The sequence below is a fragment of the Trichoplax adhaerens genome, genomic scaffold (genome assembly GCF_000150275.1).
Source record: "Trichoplax adhaerens TRIADscaffold_1 genomic scaffold, whole genome shotgun sequence".
In the NCBI taxonomy this organism is placed as follows: Eukaryota; Metazoa; Placozoa; class Uniplacotomia; order Trichoplacea; family Trichoplacidae; genus Trichoplax; species Trichoplax adhaerens.
In genome coordinates, this window is record NW_002060943.1 from 8495370 (window position 1) to 8519066 (window position 23697).

Sequence of the window (23697 nt, forward strand, 5' to 3'; positions counted from 1 at the left end):
TAAAATTACAAAACAAATTATTACCAGTATTATAACCTTTATCCTATCTATTTTATAGCTATATGTTCTGAAAGATTATTTTCTATCCATTTATTCGACAGAATAACAACCCATCATTTTAAATTGAGTATAGCGACTTGCTTCACCAAAGTATACTGGAAATTTTTTCTTGATATTTTACGGTTCCATATTCCCTATGATAATGATGATAACAAAGTTCTGATGCTCCACAGATTTTAATTTGTGATAGTTGTTAATCTCGTAAAATTTCGTGTATAAACTATCCCACCATTTATCCTACGATGTGCACTCACTGTACAATATAGTACTATGTAGATATTTTGTCTACTGTATTGCATAAGAAAGGTAATTCGTGTAGCAGCAACGGAAATCTAACACAAGAACAATGTTAACTAATAATGTCCATAATGTGATCGTTATGATTTTAGAAGTATTCAGCTAATTAGCCTGTTTATCTTCAATCTGTGGTCTTTCAACAGTTAATACCAAAAATCCTGATCAAGTTTTTCAAGTAATAATAATCCTATTCTCTGTTGTTGGATTCCTATGTTTGCTTATCGTAATTCTCTTCTGTATAAGGTAATTTCACTAAGAATACAAGCTGATTAACACGAGCATCATTGCTAGTCTACAATTTTTCCTCTTCAGAATTCATTTACCACTCGATAGATAATTTCATACTTATAAGTGTTTTAATAAGCCGACATTAACTTACGAACAACGTCTACTCCATTTGTTTAATTACTTTAATTAATGGTATAATACATAGGAGGACGCGTCCGAATCTATTTAAAAGGTCTATCAATGCGAGTACCTCTGGTAAAAGCCGTTGCACTAATATTACAGTAAATAGCAATATAAGCGGAGACTTGGATATAACTGCCATGCGTAGACTTCCAACATCAACTTCAAATGGTACGAAACTCGAAGGTAAGGATATATAAGATTTAAATCTGTTTCAGTCATAATAGTACAGGAATGCTTTATTTTCCTATCTTGAAAGTATTTTATGTACCAATATATTGTAATTACAAATTTAATAGATTTAAATTCGAATATTGTAGATAAAATATATTTTTTGTAGTTTTAAGTGCAGTTAATTTTATCAACCTCAACAAACTTTTAAAAGTGACAGCATTTTGTCAATAAATTCAATCCTGTTGAACTTTTATTTCTTGAGTAGGAATTGTAGAAAAACTATCTTGTTAGTTTAACTAATGATGACTGGAATTGATTATTTTCCATTTATTATTTTAAAATACGAAACTGCCATTAATATTGAGTCTCTATTTTTAACCATGGTTATGGTATTGAAAGCTTTATATACATACTAGCTATTAAATTTTGGATACCAAGCTGTTCATTATTTACTACCTCTTCGTCTTATTCCTTTATATTATAGAAACTTGTTTTGATCCAATTCATCCCATAGCGATAGCTGATATCGAAATGCTTACCCGTAAGATGCAAGACAGTAATGGATTTACTGAAGAGTTTGAGGTAATAAATTAAGGATTGTCTGAATTTCCTTAAATACATATAAGACCGCATTTATGATGAGGACGAAAATATTTAAAAATCAACTTTTGTGTTTAAATTTTTATCAACTTCATTAATAGGACAGAAGGCCATGTCGTATATATTCTGTTGAAAGCGGTACACAAAATGAATCAAAAAACAGATATCAGAATATCTTAGCATGTAAGTTAACAAAGAAGTAACAACGTAAATAATAGCTATTGCATTGAAGTTACGTCTTAATTTAGCAAAATCGGGTAAATAAAGGTGCCCAAGTCTATCGTAGTAACTTCATACATAAAAGAATTTAATTCAACTTCGGTAGAAAGTATGATGCAATTGATAATAGTCATCATTCTGCAAATTATATGATTGAGAATCGTCCTAAGATATACTTTAGCAAAGGAATTTTAAAATACAGTCTATGAATATGATATTATATTCCATTTCTTTTTGCAATGCATACAGTAAATGCTTAATTAGAGTCTGTCTCTTACCATACTTATCTATATCAAATTTGCACTGCATATCAATCATTGTAGGCAAATATTAATGAAAGCAAGCTTATTTAAGTAAACATAATTTGGGATATCTTAAGTATTTCTATCTTTTCTGTTATTATACTATACACTAAAATTTAAAAACAAATTTGAATAAGCTAATAATTAAACAGCTAGATCATGAATGGTATCATGTACTAGGTAATGTCAGCGAACTTCTTTTTCTTGATAATTAATAATCATAAAATACTGAACTGAACATTGAACGAAATACTTAGTATATGATTTTAGAACCTAGGTATAGCATATAACTAGCATAAAATTTAAAACATTTTGTGAAATAATCAGATTTGCGTCTGCTTCAATACTTAATTTTTAGATGATCATACAAGAGTTATTTTAAAAAATGATAATGGTTCAACTCGATCGGATTATATTAACGCAAACTATATTGATGTAAGACTAATGATTTCATATTTCTGTATATATAATATCAATTTATTAATGCATCTAATTGCCAAGCTATATAGAGAATAAATGATGTCTAGCGTATCTAAAAGTAGTACAAGTGCAGATGATGATCAACATCACTTGAAAGTTAAAGAATGAGAATTATCGAACCCATTTTATAAGCTTATTCTTATTTATAGAAAATGCCAGTTAATATTGAAATATTTATCATCTTTACTCTTATTTTGTATAATGATTACCGCATCGATTATGATCTGACTACAGGGCTATAAATCTGCAAAGAAATATATAGCTACACAAGGTAATATCAGTTCAATATGTGAAGGTGTAATATTTGCTAATAAGTCCTGCTTAAGCTGCTATTATTAGTTAAAGAGTTTAAATTCAAAGTTTTAAACAATTTCTGAATTATTTACCTTCATATTAGGTCCCTTACAGGAAACAATGAATGATTTTTGGCGAATGGTTCATCAAGAAAAATCGTCATGTATTGTTATGTTAACCAATTTAACGGAAGGTGAAAAGGTATATTTGCAACTTTATTAGGATAATACTAAATATGTTTAAAATACTTATCAGCAGGCAATTCTATATTATACTTCTATCATTTGGATAACAATTATTTATATTTGACTCAGGAAAAATGTTATAAGTACTGGCCTGACACAGAAGCGATTTACGATGATATTCTTGTTATTAAAGATAAACAAAAGGATTTTGCGCTTTTTGTTGAAAGACAGTTTCGGATATCTTCGGTATTAAAATTTTCTCACTATAATTTAATTGCAAGTAATACTGAGCACACTAAAGGTTAATGATTATTGAGGTGTTACTTTTTCACGAATATGAAATTAATTTTTATCTACTCCGACCATATTAGACAAAAAGTCCTACTGATTTCAAAGTTGTTCGACAGTTTCATTTTACTGCGTGGCCTGATGTTGGTATTCCATCAGATACTGTCACTATCACCAATTTAATCAATCGAATTAACGCAGCTTGTGGGAAATCCAAAGCTCCCATAATTTGCCACTGCAGGTATTTTAGCTCGTGATTCCGATTATTAGTAAAACATGTTCTAAACATAGAAAATGAATAAGCATTACCTTTGTACATCATTCTGTTCAGTCAATGTTAATTCTTTTAAATTACTGTGTGAGTCTTGATATATACAAAACCTCTATATTTAAATATATAGTGCAGGAGTAGGTAGAAGTGGCGTCTATATTGTTATAGATGCAATGTTGGAAATGCTAAAAGATATCGGCAAAATTGATGTAGCCGGATTCTTGGCGCATATACGAAGCCAGCGGCAGCATATGGTTCAAACAGAAGTACTGATTCTTTGTTAAATTTTGACATAACCGCATAATTGTTTTTTTGTGATGCGATCAGTTTCAAATATTAATTTTTGCATTATTTCGTAGAAGAAATATTCCGATAACTGTTCTTATTACTATGATTTACAATATAATTTAGGAGCAATATGCATTCATTTACGATGTTATTGTGGAAGCAATAGGTTCCGAAAAAAGTGAAATTGCGCTAACTAGCATCCCGAATTATGTGTCTAACTTAAATGAAGAACACTTAGAGAGAGAATTGCAGGTTCAAAGCGTACTAATAACCGACTTTTATTCTATTCGTATATGATTGGACCGATAAAATTATATTTTATCATAACCACTATTATAAATAAATGATAAAATTATTACTTTTTCGTTTATAATATTTTAGCGAATTTTATCCATTCTTAAATTCTTAAGAATTATTCTTGACTTATCATTTACATTGACGTACTTGTTGACAGTATAGTGAATATCTCGACGTTTTTGAACATTTACTTGTTAGGCGTTAGTAACTTTCAAATAACAGATTTACTTACCGAACAGTAATCTTATTTGTTATTATGGTATACTGTCTTTCACTAATGCTTTAATCCCACGATCTAAATTAAGACAGCCATTTCAAAATAATTATGTTAGAGATAATGTTGACTGCAACAATGAAAACTAATAATTATTCCTTTCCATATAATAAAGGCATGTATAATTTAAAGTCTCTAATAATGGCTAAATATATGAAATCTCAATTATAGAATATTAAAGGAACTTGGATTACAAAATCATCAACTTTTATAGCTTCTACTCCAAATTGTGTACATAAGAACCGATATAAAGACATCATTCCATGTGCGTAAGAACCCAACGACTAATAATTGCGATTATAATCTTTGTTATGTACTACAGTTTTAATTTTTAAAACGATCTTTTGCATCGGTGCTACAAAGTAACTCTACAGTTAGTTATAACTTATAACATAATGAATAGTTATATGACATAACTGTAAGTTAATGATTTTAATGAAAGTTAGGTCTTATCGTTTAATTTAAAACATACGTATAACTACTACAATATTCTGATGACAGATGGTCAGGATTTGCGTTGTACTATTAGTAAATGCCGTCCAGGGTAACTCTGGCAGTAAGCTTGTAATTTAATTTCTCTTTCAAGTTTCGGTTTTTACAATAAGATGCACTCGTAGGGCTAGATTATATAATATTTGTTATTAGAATTTGAAATCAATAATAAAGACAATAATTATAATTATTAAAGATTTATGCCAATTGTAATGTTTCAAGAAAATTTGAAGTGTGCCATGATATATGCCAGGTTTATAAAGATTATACTTGTTGATTTAGACGACCATAACCGAGTTTTATTACAATCCAGAGAAAATAAACTTGGCAATAATTACATCAATGCAAGTTATATAAATGTGAGTATACGTTAATATAACTTATAATATGCTTTATATTACTAATCCGAAAATATGACGAATACCGGGTATGTTATAAATTCTAGTTCTATTTATAAATAAATTTGGTGGTTTAATAATTTCTATTTATTCATTGATTGCGTCCTAAATAGAGCTATAAAAAAGTCAATCGGTTTATCCTAACTCAAAATCCACTTGAAAATACTATCGAAGACTTTTGGACATTAGTATGGGAGCAAAAAGTTGAATTTATAATTATGCTGTCTGATAGGACGGAGGTATAGTAAAGATGTAACAGTTAGCAGGTTATACCATTTACGTAAATCATTAATAAATTTTCTATCACAGCTTATCTGTATGATAATAATTATTTTAAAATTTAAACTAATTCAGTAAGAAGATTACGATGTTCCCTTTTGCTTATAAATCCTTATATTATATATGCCTGTTAACCGTTTTATTTCATATTTATGCTGCACTTTGAAACATCTTGTAGTTGATATCGCCAATTTAGCACTTACGAGTATGATATAAAGTCTATTACTCACGTTTACATGTTTTTAGAGTTAAATTCATTTAAATTAGTATTAATATTTTTCGTTGAGTAGAATTAGATTTATTTTACTATATGACCATAATTCGTTAAATTATTAAATTAATAAGATTATCTTTTCTGATAAAGATTAATCGGTTTATTATCCAATAACAGTGTATTAAATACTGGGCAGAAGAAGATATTCCTATCGTCCATGATGATTATCATATTGACTATATAGAAACTACCCAATATGCTACATTTTTTCAACAAAAATATAAGATAACCTGTCATAATGAGGTAAAATAACATTATAAATCTTTAAAAGATGGCTAAAAATTTGTAATATTAGTATTGTTTACTCTCTATGGTTTTCATTTTACTACGTTGCCTTATTGCTTAAGGTGCTGGTATTAATACATTAGTAAAATCTACTTCAAGGGTTTATAGTTTCATAGTAATTTTATTTCCTAGACGCAATTGTAATCGAGTAGCCAATTTTTGTATATGCCACTAGGATATTGCAATATAGCTAGATCCATCGTTTTCATACGGTAGTTGTAGTAATAGCGATAAATGGAGGAGTATGCTAACTATGATAAAGTACAAACGAGATTAATTTATTTGTTAAACATATGCAAAAGACTTACTTACATTATCATTAGTATGTGATATGATAATAACTCAAGTTCTTGATTAATAAAAGAATTTGGGGACGCAGACGCGATTGGTGTATCATTTTCGCTTTAAAAGTTGGCCTACTGAACCTAACTCCGGTGCTGTTAATTCAGTCATGGAATTTGTTACCAAATTTATTAGACTCTATCTCAAAATTGATGCAGGTTTGCCTATCATCCTTCATAGCGAGTAAGTCTAACTTATCTTAAACAGAAGTCAATGTAAAGTTACCACTAAATATTGGTGTTGATATTAATGTTACACTGTACTTCAAATATTGGATTGAACTAAATGTTAACTTACATTCATAGTTACAATTCTATTTTTGGCTTCTTTGTTTGCTATCAATTTAAGAAATATAATGACCAATTTCTTCAATTGATATAAGAATAGTATTACCTGATTTAGATAATTTATGGATGTATTAATTATGATCATTCTATATTTAAATATCACAATTTAGTGATGGTTCTACCAGGTGTGGAACATTTTGCGGTATTTTTAATGGTATAGAGATGATTGAAACAGATAACGTTCTCGACATGCAGGCCATTATGAAATGTTTATACGCTCAGCGTTGCAAAATCATTTCATCTACGGTATGTTAGGATATTCATCGATCCGATTAATAAAAATAAAGTAATGGTCCCTTTTATAAGATTGTATATTAGCTTCGCTTATATTTATATTTGGCTTTACAACCAATTTTTATAGGAGGAATTAAAGTTAATCTACTCTGTGCTTGGCAATTATATCAAGGTTAATAAATTATAATTAAACTTCAAGCTCACGAAAGGAAAAATATCATTGCTATCTAAAATCAATATTTATAATTATTGATGAAATAAAATTCTGTTATTTTTATCTAACTGCTCATCAAACTATTTCACTCGAACACATCGAAATTATATTTAGTTTCAAATCACTGTAACTGTTTTATAATTTAAATGGAATATAAACTAGGTTTACAATCTTTATTGCCTTGATATCGACTTAAAAAGCTGAGTTAACTCGTGGTAGCGCATTTAGGTAATTTTATTACGGTATAAAACTCTAATCATCTATTGATCCATTATTATCATATCTAAGTTAGTGAAAAGTCGGTGTAGAAAAATTAATATACGTTATACCTGAAAGTAATGGTCACATTGAGCTATGTTGAAGTCAAAGTAACTTTCTTTCACAGTTATATGTGTGCACAAGGTATTACAGAACATAGTATTGTCTACATCTGTGAAATATAATATGTTCAACTAAGATATACTTGTTCATATACGGGCAATATTGCAAGAAATGCCAAGAATAATAGCTAGATTGTTATCAACGTTAATAGATCAATTGAAAATTAGCTGTTTGTTATATTATAATTATTTATACTTGAAATTTAAGGAATCCTAATTATGATATAAGAGTGTAAAATAGCATTTTTAATCATTTTAAATTATACGATAATTTAAATCGACATACTTGTACTCTGTCTATGGTCTTATGAAAATCATATTTTATTTACTGTACAGTCTTAATTGGTGCATTTTAATATTAATTCGACAATAAATTATATTGAAACTCTTGCCCATTTATTCGCCCCTTCATTGCCATTTCAAAATATAGTAATAGCAAGGGGGTAAGTTGTTACTGTGATCCAATTCGAAGTATAATAAACGCACAAACTGATTTCAATATAATATAAATTGTATGTAAGATTTATCACAGTAAATGTAATCTGTCGCCAATAGCTCAAATGGCATAGTTAGACGCACTTAAAATCTTTAATTTACGGCTTATTAAATTATTAAGCTGTACTATATTATATTCTGGGATAGCTAAACTGTCTCAAATTTTGTCTTGATTTAGTGCATTGATACCAAGATTGAGTATAATAATAATAATACATATCAAAAGGGTTTGCATCTTAAAGGGAAAAGTCGTAATGATTTTCATATTGTATGTAGTATCGTTTAATCAGATACACGTAGTACTGTGATCATGTAAAGACTAACATTTACACAATAATGGATCAGCAGTAGGTTACTATCGTGATTTCTCAGTTTAATGGAACATATATAATTTTGAAAACTTTTATGACTATCATGTGCTTTCAATCATAAATTGTATTTACGCTTCTTTCAGTTGAGGGTAAATCGCTGTAAGTCTAGTAATTAGAAAGTTATCTTTTTTATTATATCGCAAGCTCTATGACAAAGAAAAATACTGACACCTTATAATCTACTACACGATGCAATACATGAGGGTGAACGTTCGTCGATACCTAAGCATCCTATAAATCTCTGAAGAACTCCAGTTACAGTTCAAACACGTAATAGCAATAAAGGCGACCTCTTAGGTTTAAGTAGGCTTTATTAGTGTATAATCATAATCAAGTTTGTTGTACAAATTGTGGTCTACAATGTGTTTTCATTAGATGTTGTTCCCCTATAATATTTTACAATTTATTAAAATTATAAATTTACTAGATTAGCTAGTAATTGTCTAAAATCGAAGTTTTGCTCAGTATTGCAATTAAACTTCTGTAACAACATGTTATATTTATCTTGTAAAATGTTGATATTGTTCAAGAACCATTCGGTCATTACAACGTCAACTTTTGATGATTTACCTAGAAAATTGTTCAATTATCAAACAAATTTTACGACAATGAAATATAAATGCACCCTACATATGAGATAATAAAATTTTATAGCAAATTATTAAAAAAATACCTTTTCTCTTATCTTTAATTTTTTCAATAAAAATAGGATTTTCTAGAGAATTCATTGCGAATATGATTTCATTCACCTGTTGCTCGATTTTAACTGAAAAAAGGTACTTAAACGCTGATTTTACATTGCCGATCACTTCAGCTCTAAGATCACTATCTCTGCATACCAAGTTTAACATGAAAATGCCTAATAAGAAAGAAACTAGTATTAAAATTATAATTTAGTAAATTTAAAACTACTAATACAATAAATCACTGTACCGTTCTTTGATAACATATTAGCTACATTCTGAAGCAAGTCTAAAGTTGTGAACTGTTTTGGGGGACAACTCATGCCAGTAGTATTATCTCCGGAATTGACATCAAAAATTACAATAGCGTATCTTTTTCCACCTAATAGGAAGGGAGTAGACCAAAGTATTAGTAAATAAAGCAAATGAAATAACTTAAGTAGGTAGCTAATTTAGTAGATTAATTTAGTATAAAAATGCATTATACATTCACAAAATGATAAGAGGACCTTCAAGGTCTGCCATACGTGCATAACGATCTATGAATTGAAGACCATCATCAACATGGGCATTTAATCTATCGTCAGCTTTGAAGTTAAACCATTTAACTGCGACATCGACAATAGCCTCATCAATGTCTACACAATCCACAGATATCTATTGCAAACAATAATAAAACATCTCAGCATGCTCTTTCGTTACCATGGAATACCAAACGTTTATCATTCATTTAGACCTGCGGTAACAATTTATGCATGAACATAGGCAGGTTTCCACCACCCAAGCCAATTAACAATACATTAAATCCGGTATCTAATCATTAATAATTAATAGGATTATACAATTTTATTAACTATTAAGTTTCTATAGAGGCGAATATTCCCTTGTAAGAAATGTAAAGATAAATATGCTATACTTAACTAACCAAGACTGTCAATCAACTGCTCCATTAGCGATAGCCCGCTAACAATAACTGCATGATGATTACAAGCGAGATATAAGTGATTAATTTCTTCTCGAGTACTACTGGAATTACTTTTCCCCTTTTTCTTTTTCTTTTTTACTGTTATGATAGGTGATAATGTGTGATTAATGTTACAATTTTTAATTTCGAACAAAATTAATTGATAATTGATTACCTGTTCTTAGTAGGCCCTCCGACTGGACAACATTTTTATTACTTAAAAATAGAAGTCTCCTATATATAGCATTAAGAAAAGACATCGAGTATTACATTGCTGATAATTCTAATAGAACAAGCAGTACTTTTATTATGCACCATGTTGCTTCAATGTATGTAATAATAGTCGTTCTATTTTGTATTATTTAAAAGTATTTGCAAATTTTTTAGGGAACATATATAAAGTTATTAATACTAAATCAGGAACCTAAATTTTTGATTATCAACAATAACGTCTTCTATAATGTATTCTCCACTCAGTTCAGATTTTCCTTCACAGATGACTGTCCGATTTCCAAGATTGTCACCTACTGATAAGTATGGAATCTATGAATAAAGGTGAAAATGTAATGAGTTACATAGTAAATTACTAAGGTGTCATAATGTGAGTGCCAGTACTACACTAGTTTAATTACTTGATGCTTATGGGACAGCCCATCAGGTTTAAGTTCCAGAACTTTTGCTGAGAGCTCATCCTGAATCGTCTGCATGTCTTTATATTGATGCCCACGCTGCAAATGAACGACCACCAATCGCTCAAAACCAGCATCTGCAGCTAACTGACTTCGACCAGCGCATGTTGAAAACATCCACTCCGTCTCTCTATTTCATGAATGAAACAATTTTAGATGCTTTGAAATGATAAATTATTATAGAATGACACATGATGTTTGCTCAATGATGACTGTTTTTAGTATTTTTAATGCACAGTAAAAAGGATTAGACTTGGACATGAAAGGATAACAGGACAAGCCCTAAAATAAATTTGGTTATGTTACTACTCACAAGAACAGCGATAACATACCTTCCTTCTGGCACAATAAATACAGCGAATTTACCGCTCTTGCTATTAGCACGTGGACTATCGACCAAGGTTAAACTATACCGAGGATTGCTGGTGCTATCTTTACCCCACAATTCAATTTGAAATTCTTCTCCAATGCGCAATCTTAATGATACAGTAATAAACGTAAATAATTAACTTGCTAAAAAGAACTTTTCAAAATTAACTAGAGAGCATTTTATAGAAACAATTACGTATAGCCTGACATGGTTTCATACAACTGGTGGTTATTTTGTAAGGCCTACTTTGATAAGTGTTTCTGAGCTAATGTGAATATTTGCATGTCTTTAATCGTTGAAATTAGCTTATCCATTGTATCAATCCTTTGATAATTAGTATCGTCAGTAGCAATTTCATACACCTAATGAATAGATTATACGAGTAAGATAAGATAAGTTTTGATTGAATTACGTTTATGTTTGTAAGGAAAATCTTATAAAATTATTCCATCAATTAAAAACTAATTGATGCAACGTTTTTAAATTGAGCTTAAGTCATGAATGATATCAAGTAGAATACAATCAACAAAAAATGTTACCGGTTTGATAGCTGGCATATTTTCCTTTGGAGGCATCATTTTTGTTAAGACTAATGCAAAAACCTGTAGCTGCAATCCTTGACTCTTTTCAGTTGTCATATCAGCAGTTTGTACCTTATGGATTCGAATCATCCATTGTTTGGAAGAGTTAAACCATTCCACGATTGCCTTTAGTGAACGCTCTTGACATAACGATATACAAATGTATCGACCATATACGCGAGTAATCCTGTGAACTAGATTAGTTCATGAAAGAATAAATACAGTTGTATATGTATATAGATATATAGTGATTAGAATTATTAATCGTCAGCTTGTCTTTATCCTATTCAATTTGTTATCATTTCATGTATTCTGCGCCTTTCCAATATTAATTGTTAATCAAGTGTCCCATTATTATCAGTATTAGTATTTGCGTTTATGGTCTATCTTTTTAAGTTTGAAAGATAAACTTACTTTCGGTAAACATGGCATTGATACTTTGTTGATCAAGTCCATGCTCATCCGCAGTCATAGCATCTAGAGTTCCTTTGTCCAAAATGACATTGAAGTAACCATCATCGAAATGTGTATCTTTAATGTCTAACTTTTGAAAGATTAATTGTGGGCGTTTATGATGATTTCGATCCGTCATTTGACGTATTACAACATCCGACGTATCAATATTAAGAATATCATGAAAGCCGGCATCATATAGATCTTCACTTAGACGCGAATTACCGCAGCCAACATGTAATATCTTATCTTGTTTTCGGCAATATTTATGAAGTAAGACGCAATGATCACTATATTCACCATAATATTCGAAGGATTTTTGATCGCGCTTTTTATAGAAACTATCCCAGTAATCTGTCAATGCAAAATCTTGATGCGTTTTCGGAAGTAAATCTGCCATGTTGATTCTTGCTTAATTTTCGATTGAATATCAAAATTGACGCTTTTCCCTTGGAATGGTCATTGAAGAGTGTTGAGCGTACCTTTCTAATGGTAATAGCCGCTATGCAGTCTAATTACGTCAGTTGATATCCAATTAAGTTGTACTCAATGCCCAAGGAAAGACTATTTCATGGATGAATAAATTGAGCCTATAATATATATAATTAATAGAGATGATCGTTGGATTGTGTCGGAAGACCTGTAGCTTAATTAATAATGGCAATTGCAATCAACATAATACGATACGAGTATGATAGGATGGGGGCAAATCAATGAAATTTTATTGCAGTGTGTTGAAACGAATTTATTTATTTGTTCATTTCTTCTTCGCTGTGTATTCGTTAGCAGGTAGAGTATTGCACCATTATTGACTTGAGTCTGTCTAATGGAGATCAAGATGATCATCCAACGATTCGAACATGAATCAGCTGATTGCAGGTCAGAACTGTCAATACTGCAGATTTCCTGCAGTCATACGGTAAAAGTAATGGCTGAGAAAAGTAGAATTGAGGGAAAATAAGTTATCGCGAGCATGTCATTGCGTTTAAGGACTATACGCGTATGGTAGAGTAATATCGGTGAAGATTATTATCATTTTGAGAAGCGTCTTTACGTTTGTACCTAGTGTACCTATAGGTGAAAATGAGCTGCAGATGGGATCGTATTTTGTGCAGGTGCTGAGTTGCTGGGTCGTTATTATCGACGTATGCTATCATGATAGTAACTTTCAAGATTGCAAGAATTTCAGCAACTCTATCACTATCTGCAGTAAACATTTTAATCCTTCTTTCTTACCTTTCTCAAGGTGGTAACCATGGTAGTACAGTGTATGTCGTTAGTAAGAGATTTTCTATCCTTGTCAGGCAGTGAGCTGAAGCGGTCGTAGAGCGACGTGCAGTATTGTATTCCTGTAGACTATTGGAGTTGACTCGACTTGACTGTGTGACCGTGGTTACGCGTTCTCTATGGGTTGACTGCAATTAATGACGTACAGTACTGTATTGTAGTGAAAAGAAAGAGTGTACTGTACAGTACAGTACTGTACTTTCATTTTAGTACTGTACACGGTATCAGTACAACGGTCTGGACAGATGGAAGAGAGTGGAAGGGCTGAGTAGTGCAGCTACTGTAACACTCTGTAACTAAGGCAAAATAGGTTTTTTTCTTTCTTTTATCTGATTAATTACTGTATATATTTATTATCATTATTAGAGACAGTATTATTTATTAATGATTCATTCTATAATTGGCCTATAGAGCTTGGACGGTGAGTTCCAGTATTTACGCGAACAAATCAGTGGCTTGAAAGGAAAAAATCATCCACGTACGTGACTACGGCGGCCCAGATTATTGTACCGTACCACCACTCTGAGGTAGTGGCAAAGCCTGGCCTGACGAATACAGTAGATGATGGCGTCTAGTTATGAAGAGCGAACATGACACTCACACTGCACAAGTGCACATGGTTCAGTAGTAATTACTGACTTGAATAGACACACAACAAGTCAAAGATGGTAGAAAGAGGAATGATAAAATTTCATTATGATTGCACACCGAATTGAATGCCTGTGAAAGTTCGAAGGTCATTTTGAGAATTCGACAACGTCCACTGAAAGACTGCTCAATACCCAAGGTGCTGATGTGTAGCACAGTATAGTACTGTGGACACTAGCAGTGGTACATTATTTCTGTACTAGTGTACACTACAGGACCGAGGGTCGTGACTGTGTGCCGTGACTGCCGTCTCACTAGAGTGTACAGTGCGCAGTACAGTCTACAGTGATACAATACTGTACACTGTACACTAAAGTGCCGTGCAGACACATCCATTGATTCCCCCCAAATTTTGTAGTCAGACGGTGTCTTAAAAAGTCATAAGTGAGTTTTATGACGATAAAGTAGCACTGCATCATCAAACGATTTCAATTGTACCTATAGATAATACCAATTACGTGAATCCTGATTGACCTTTTTAACTGGTCCCTGATTGTAACACGCTTAAAGTATTGATAATAATACTTTATGACTTCGATTTTGGAATTTTGAGCAGACTAGAGGTTCAGGGAAGACAACAACGACATTGTGACTCGTCCCGTCGTCCGTAGTCGTAGACTTGCCGTCGTGAGTCTGGTAGAGTCAGTTCAAAGAGAAAAACTGTGACGTCAGGAGTGAGTCATAGCTAGTTGCCATACATTGCGACACTGCGATTTAGTACAGTACTATACACTACGGCAGTACTGTACTGTACTGTACCGGGCCATTGATTGGGTTGACTATTTTAGACCGTAAAAAAATAATGTAGTCGGTATCATCATAAAGAATGAGGGCTGAGCAGTAGGAAACAACAAAATTACTTTCTTATTTAAACGTACCTTGCTGGCTGCATCTGCAATAATATCTTCTAAATAAAGTACAAGAAGCAAAGTGGAGAAACTGGTAGAACAATATTCTATACACTGCTTGCTGATAGAGTAAGTGTTTGATGAAAAATAGCAAGAAAATACAAACAATTTTCAATCATTTCCTACAGTGCGGTAGTACAGTTAGTTTGTAAACTTGTTCAAAAATTTTGAAATTTCTGCTGTGATTATTGTAATAATGATTATACGCGCATCAATCATTTTCATAATAATTAATGACTACAACTCTGCGTACGTTTGCAGCGACTATTTCTAATTGGGTACATTGAATTGAAATTCGAACATTTTAGTAACTGCTAGTTAAAGGTAAGTAAGGATTCTTTAAGTCTATAAATATAAATTCATTTGCCATAATTGCAATTGAACACTTTGAATACGATATTATCATCATTAAACAATTCCTGCCGTCCAGCTTTGAAACACTGGTGCGCTATAGTCTGCAGTGTTGCCCCACTTTTTATTTATCTTTTCTACTGAACTGTATACGAAATTCACAGTCAATTTACATCGTTCTTACAAGAAAGGACGTGCATCAGTACATATTAAGGTATTACCCATGCAGTTGGTATGTGTGCCCTGCAATTGGAAAATGACAGAGTTTTGTAGAATAGGATAATGGCCCCCTTACTCTACTTTCACCGACATTCAACCCAGCCTGACGATACTACGGTGTGAGTACCATAGTAGTATTACTGTACGAGTGTGCTGTATCCACATCAACGGTCGGTCATTCACGGAACTGTCTATTACGCAATGCCGTCGTCTACTGTATCTTGCTTAGAAGTATAGTATGATTTATACTCAATTGAAATAGTAAAACTTACTCCTCGAATAGCCAATAAGTTGTTGTTGCTTGTAATTATTAGTTACAATTTACTGCAGTAAATTATCTTATTATGTAATCCAGTGCGGCGACATCGATATTATTGTGCATTATTTATTAATTTACTATGGACTGTACGGTGCTGGATACTACATCCATACGTTCAACTTTTTCTGGCATGAAATTTCCTCTGCTTCTGATATACAATATTTAGAAAAACTGTATGAAACCCTCCATTAGATATAGTAAAAGGAACAAATCAATTCATGTGAACCGATAGATGTTGACAATTTATCAGAGTGACGATTTTATAATGAGCGATTACCCTACGTACAGTTGCCCGTTCCTGCTGTTTTTGCGATACATTAATCAATTATAGATATCTCCACATTTATTTTAAATTGTTCGCGATTAATACGCTAATTCTTCGCTTATCTTGTCCTATTTATTCCCTACTCTATGCGTTATTATTCTTCGATTGTCTTGTTACAGTTCTGTAGCAGTATTACGTATGAATCGCTGCAGCTTACTGTGGTGCAGTTATTCGTAGTTGAGCAACAGTGTTTAACTTATTGATTTCACATAATAATAACTCCAAAAATAGGATATACTGTATACTGTACTGTACACTGTACAGTATATATAGATACACCTACTAACCCTTCTCATTCACTCTACTGTACCTATTGCGTCCAGTCCTCGTATTTTAACTTCTTTGATAATCGAATGATTGAGATAGTTGAAAAATTGGGTTTGTCATTTTACCTAATACTGTACCATTAATAATATCAAATAGTTATTAGTGTCGCTAGCCATTGAATCCGCTGATCGTAAAATGCGCAACGACAGTACTGTTATATAACACTCTATACCGATAGCTTGTTAATGCAGTATAGAGCAACAATCCGCTCAACGAGACCCGTAATAAGAGGTAAACTTACGTCTGAAGGTATTTAACGATTTGTAATTGTAAAACTACACGATGGTAGTATATAGGTGAACGAATACGTTAAGTTGACTAGACTTGGATCAAGTTCACTCCTGCTAATGAATGGTCATGATGAAAGTAAAATTAAAAAAAATTGACTTGAGCTGTCCCAATCAGTGAATACTGCCGAGTCTATTCGTATTGCGTACAGTGCAGTGTAGTACTAGATCACAATGTTTTAATGAAGAGAATGCAGAAGTAGCTTACGTGACAATTGCACTTACAATATAAATAGTAATCGTTGCTCATCTTCTGAAATTCATTTGATAATTTATAATTTAGTGACCAATGTGCCTCACTATCGTTCATACCCAATACACTAATATTACTGAAAAATTAGGCTGTATGGTATCTGTATAGCTTCGGTATTTCCGAGGTACGATGCTACATCTGTCTTCCATTCTGAATTGCAAATGATCGTGATAATATTGAATTAATTACGCACTTTTGTACTGTTCTGTACAAATGTATTCAATGTCAACTAGACCGTCTACAATAATGGTGCACTTTACTAAACGCGTTACGAACTTATGATAGCATGCTGCTTCTATTTATGATGTTACAGATGAAGCGGCTGTCTACATGCATAGTATAGCGGTCTAAAAATTGTATGAAGGACTTTCATTTTTTTGGAAAGTCCGTAAGTACGCATACGTAAAATTTACCTTTTACCTACTGTACATTGAATTAATTTCCACGTTCCGTATTTATCTCGCCGCTCTGTATTATGTTAACGAGCTAAGGTTCGTTTTAGTTATAAGGTTGAGGCAATCTGATATCAGCCTTTCGTTTAGGATAGAAATAAAGTTGTCATATAAAATTACAGGAAGCGCATGGCGTTAACAGGATGTTCAGCTTCATGATATAATTACATACAGATTATTGGTATATTAAATTCAGTCCTGCAGTAACACCGTTTCAACTTGAAGGATTTATCGTGTCACTTTAAAGTTGTCTTTGTAGTAAGCATTGTAATGCACTAGTTTCTATCTCATAGTTATGGTATATCGTCTACATACGCTTATAACACGTCGGATATTAATTATGTCAATTATGCATTATCGCTTACGGTATTATTTCAATTAAATTTAAAAAAATTCTAGAAGAATCGTAAACAGTACTGTACAGTACATTTACTGTAATAACTTTTTATCAAAATAATTGTCTTGCATTTATCAATTAGCGGTTAAATTTCAGGGTGAGAACGACGAAAGCAATCTTATACGATTATAGCATAGTATTGAGTGGGGAATTTCAGTAACCCGTCAAAAACTTCATTTTTTTCTAGTCTACTACATTGTCTGAAGTTGGTCATTTCTCGGAATTGAAGACTAGAGTAATTGTACAGTATACTACTTTGTTTTCTGTTGGACCTTCTTCGTACCTATTATGCACAATTACTACTAGTGTGAGAGTAAAAACTTTGTGTGTTTTATGTGACTCAAATACGGCATGCAACGCTGCTACACTGCTCTATACCACAAAAGACCCCTAGAATCGTTGTTGGAAACTCGAACCGATTATGCATGTCTGTTCTTGTCGCTCCAACTTTGAATTCTTGTTTCCACTCCTGCAGACAAGTTTGGTACAAAGTCGTAGTAAAAACAAACAACCTAAGCCTTGCGATGGCCTTTACCGTTTTGAAATTAATTCTATAGAATCCTCACTACACCATCCAGCCACATTGGTACAGTCTGGTACAGGAGTCAAAAATTCATACGGAGACCTTTCGTAAACTGCATAGGATTTTGGAAAACAAAAAGCGTACACGTACAGTACAATCCCTTACAGTACTATGTACTACGGTACCAAGGGACAGCACTCAAAACACTGTACTGTACTGTACTTTACCATGAACCCATAGTAACTACTGTACAGAGTACAGTATATTCCAGCACTAATAATGACAGTACTGTACACTGTATGGATACAATATAGTAAATTAATCCAGTTTGCAATTACTGCACCGTACTGTACCGATACATTATAGACTTACCATGTTGATCAGTTGTATTGCAGATCATATAGTAATTCACTTCGAAATTTTCAATTCTACTGTCGTTATCCGTCTATTTCTGATAATGACAATATTTATTATGCAATATTATCGTTCCTGTGATTTTCACTAAATCTATATTATAGTAATGAATCAAAAATGCTCTTATTTTCTTCCATCAAATTATTGAAGAGCTCAGGTAAAAGTCGATCTTTCCTGCTGTTGTTGTGGCCTGCATCGTAAATCAAGTGCTAAGCTAAGGAATGCCGCGAAAAAAGCAGGTCAACCAGCATGATACTATTATGACTAACTTATAAAGATTTCAAAATTAGTATTAGTAAGCATACATCGAGACGTTACTATTGAAGATACCATACTCTACCACTATTTTGTGCTTATAACACTGCAAAGAATCAAGTATTTGCTCCAGTTTTAGCAAAGTCTTGCAGTAAAAACCAATATATCTGTAATGATATAGGGGATCCATGATAATTTTATTTTCGTATCTGCCTTAACAATACTGTCGCAATAAACAAATTTGATATAAGGTACCTTGGTTGATTGTTATTTTATAATTTAGGTCAGTCATGATGATAACGTTGCTAGTGGAATCAAAAGAAAGAATACTGACGAAGACGAAATGCTATTGCATAGCGTCATCGATGATGAGGTACTTATATAGGTTTTTGTATTGCAATGATTAGTTCTAATCAGCTAAATTTAACTACACTGTATATACTCTGTGTAAACAAATGAATTTTGTGTAGTTCTTCCTGATTGATGAAACTACCTTATCCTAACACTGTGTAACAGATTCTATTAATTATTTACACTGTGAACTAACTGTTAATATCTCAATCTAAACAAAACTATTCACTGATGATTTACAACTGTTGTAATAACTCTTAAATTATAATTGTGTAATATTAACCAATAGAATGAATGAGTTGTTACATCGTCTTATGTTTGCCACTAGTATACAACTAGAAATACTACTAATTGATGACGCTAATTTATTATTAAGGAACTACTGTGCTAAATTTGTACTTCGTGTTAACTCTGTATTTGCAAGTCTATTGGATATGCTTTACTTTTTATTAATTATTTCTCATTTATTTGTTTCAGTTTGAATGTCATAATTCTCATGGATTATTTTCGTCATTTAAGTATATTTTCTGGAAGGTGAGATTATATAATACGCATATTGATACTATAATACTTGATAAGGTAATAGACAATGTATTTGATTAAAAATTATTGAAATAAGGTAGTAAATTAGTTGTTTTACGTGTGCCGCAATTTTGACGATTAGGATGATTCGCAAATGGCCAAACGCTTCCGAAATGACGTAAAGAGTGCTGGAGAGGTAAATTACAATATGATATAATATATTGATTTTTCGAAGTGATGCAATCATTTGTTAATATGCGAAAATAACTTCGTGGTATTTCTGACAAATAATGTATCTAAAATTGTCCCTTCAGGATTTTGATGACCTAGGGATGTACCCAGATTACCTAGATACTGATGACGGTAAACAATTAATAATTGGAATGAACTTAAGCAGCATTTGTTTAATATAATTCCCAATACATAGTCCCACAATTCTATAATGTTTAGTAATTGTATAAGAATTATTTTTAACCTGGAAGTAGAACGATACTATACAGTTTGTTTGATTTTTGCTATCTTTCAAATTTGCTGGCAATGTGCTAAGATTGTTGTTGTTGCGCTATTACTTTTTCAACTATAGGTGATTCCGATACCAGTTATGATGAATCTAGCGAACAAGGGTACAATTTATGATAGTAAAACTGTCCTTTAAATTAGATGTACTCAACGTTCGAAAATAAATTTTTTTATTTAGGAAATCTTTTATGGACGCTATTCTTTCTCCAGTTTTATCCTTGCTAAGTCAAAATAGTAAGTTACATCGTTGGATTTACTTTATAACAAAAATATTAAAATTGTAACATTATCTGAATTAATTCTTAGATGGCTTTAGAGATCGCTTTGATATCGATGATAGCCTTGCTATAAAAACTAGCGATAAAGAACGTGATGAGGATTCTTTGAGGAAATTAGAAGACAATTGTATGATATCCAGTTGTAAGTAGAACAACATTATATTTGAACCTGTTGATAAATCAATTGTAGTTAAGATTAGATATCTTGTGTGTAAGAATGGACTTGCTCTTATACAAATATAAAATTGTGTTAGGTGAAAATTGTGTGCAAGAATTTGTAATGAATGATGATGATAGCGCTATTTCTTCAAATGATAACACTAACAAGGTAAATTAATCACTATCTAAGTGATTTCTTAAGATAGTACAGTGCCATTCTGAGAAAATTTATTTACTTTTCATTCAAAACTGCAATCATCCTCTAAATATACTTCTTTATATTTGTCTAAACGATGCAAAATGTTTGTATTCATTTCTAGGAAATAGTTCAGTCGAGTTATTCGCCTGAGCTAGAAGTTGATCCTGAAATCTTTGATCCGTAAGTAAAATTATTTTACCTGTAACTATTACTAGTTAATTTGTCGTAGTTAAATAGGACCGTTCTTTGCCAAGGTATTTATTTATAAGAGATCTGCCACCCCTATCAGATGAGATGAAAAGGCGGACACCAGGTTAGGGAAGGAATGCTTTATTAATTTTAGTAACAAGTAAGATTTGTAGTAAAACATTTACGATGAAACTTATCCGATTGTTTGTATTATAGTTTTGCCTTTGAAAACCAGAGGAACTCCAGAATTTACTTTAGTAATCGATTTGGTAAGATAAGCCATGGACATATTTGTGTTTACAAATTATGAATTCCTATATTTCCTGGAACGTACCAGAATAATCTATTGAAGCAACTGTTTGAATTATCTCTTTCAATGTAGGACGAAACATTGGTCCATTGTAGTCTCAGCTTGCTGGAAGACGCAAATTTACATTTTCCTATATATTTTAAAAACAATAATTATGATGTAGGTTATATTTTTTCTTAGGCACAAATTGTCTTAAATATGGAGATTAAATCTTCTTTTGTTGAAAATGTTTCAGGTATACGTGCGACTTCGTCCTTATTACAGGGAATTTTTAGAACGCGTTTCCAAAATATATGAAGTGAGCGAAATGATTAACAGAGCTTACGACATAGAAATAGATTATACCAACACAAAAATTTATCCGCTTATTTCGTTTAACCAGTTCTTATTCTATTATCTTTCTTACAGGTTATATTATTTACTGCTTCCAAGAAAGTAAGTAATAGCATATTAGAGTATTTTATGGTAATGCTGTTGAAGTTTAGCACAACAACCATAAATATAATGCGTAACTAGCCATATCGTGTCTATACCAAAGACATAACGTATATCTTTATTTATCAATAGGTATACGCAAACAAGTTAATGGACATTATAGACCCCGGTAGAAAGCTTGTTAAGTAAGCATTAAAGATTTGCAATATGGTTATAATTGGATTATTAATAGATTCCGCTATAAATTAAAACTTGTTATTTGTAATTAGACATCGCTTATTTCGTGAGCACTGTGTATTCGTTCACGGTAATTACGTGAAAGATCTTGGAATACTAGGAAGGGATTTATCGAAAACTGTGATAGTTGATAATTCACCTCAAGCTTTCGGTTATCAGGTTATTATCAACTTCATATTACATTATTTGATATTCATTTTTATTTTAGTTGTAAGAAATAATAAATTATTGTAGGTACATTGTCTTATATCATAAATAATTTTTGTTTAGCTTTCAAATGGAATCCCTATCGAAAGCTGGTTTACTGATAAAAATGATGCAGAGTTATTATTACTAATCCCATTTTTGGAAGAGCTTGTTAATACAGTGAGTAAACTATAACACTATGAAATCAATTGAGATTAACCTTGACATGAGAATGAAATACAAATTGATTCTGTTTTACTAATTTCATAATAGGATGAGGATGTCAGACCCTTAATAAAGGAGAAATATCGTATGCACGAACTTATACCCAACTAGTAGAAATATATTCTGAAAAGATAATAATTATTATTAACATCATTAATTTTGAATCATTATGAATTTGTTTACATTGTATTGTATGTCGTCTTGTATTAGAAAATTAAACTAGATCAATTATGTAAATAATACAGTACGGCATTTTACGAGCTTGGTACTGTTGTAAAAACTTAAAAAAATTGCAGTCTGTTCTAGATTGCTTTTTAAAACTCACCGCACTACGTGCGTGTAACCGATATATTAAGATGATCACAGTAGTATCTTGTAGTATGTAATTACAAGAAATGGCATTGACGCAGCTCTCATTACAGTTTACGGTATGTGTACACTGATTTATTCTTGAAATGACGTATTCAAATTTAAAATATCCTATTATCCATTATACTATTTCATTATTATGATTAGTTAATTATGAATTAATTGTGGTCTGTGCATTGCTTATTCTTATGAGAATTGGATTTGTATGGACTTTTACGTGAAAACAATGAATAATGCAAATATGCTAGGTAGGAGCTTTGCTCTCGATCTAAATTTGATTATCCGTTGATATCGCACAAATATATCTGTTCTTAACTTGCTTTAATATTCATCAATCCGTGTTAAATTATATAAGACACAATACTATTATTCCTACGATGCTGTAATTTGTAATGTGATACTAATATCACTACTATGTTTAAATGAAGAAGCTAGTCTTCTTATAACCCTGCACTTAGATAGTAC

General features: G+C 31.7%; 2 protein-coding genes across 2 annotated transcripts; one reads left to right on the forward strand and one right to left on the reverse strand.

Moving 5' to 3' along the window:
• Positions 1–236: 236 nt before the first annotated feature.
• Positions 237–12688, reverse strand: TRIADDRAFT_49728 (uncharacterized protein; the record flags this gene model as incomplete). Its single annotated transcript, XM_002108819.1, has 13 exons — positions 237–313; positions 9222–9407; positions 9482–9613; positions 9759–9888; positions 9968–10044; positions 10157–10294; positions 10371–10429; positions 10620–10738; positions 10828–11014; positions 11217–11360; positions 11615–11616; positions 11794–12029; positions 12250–12688. 13 exons carry the CDS (start codon positions 12686–12688, stop codon positions 237–239), a joined length of 1926 nt encoding a protein of 641 aa, XP_002108855.1.
• An 8848-nt stretch (positions 12689–21536) lies between these two features.
• TRIADDRAFT_18774 (uncharacterized protein) lies at positions 21537–22974 on the forward strand (the record flags this gene model as incomplete). The annotated part of the gene is made up of 9 exons (XM_002108084.1): positions 21537–21594; positions 21687–21739; positions 21853–21939; positions 22016–22078; positions 22189–22215; positions 22348–22400; positions 22485–22611; positions 22723–22818; positions 22912–22974. Coding segments are annotated over 9 exons (627 nt in total), but the record flags the coding sequence as incomplete, so codon positions are not given.
• Between the last annotated feature and the right edge of the window lie 723 nt (positions 22975–23697).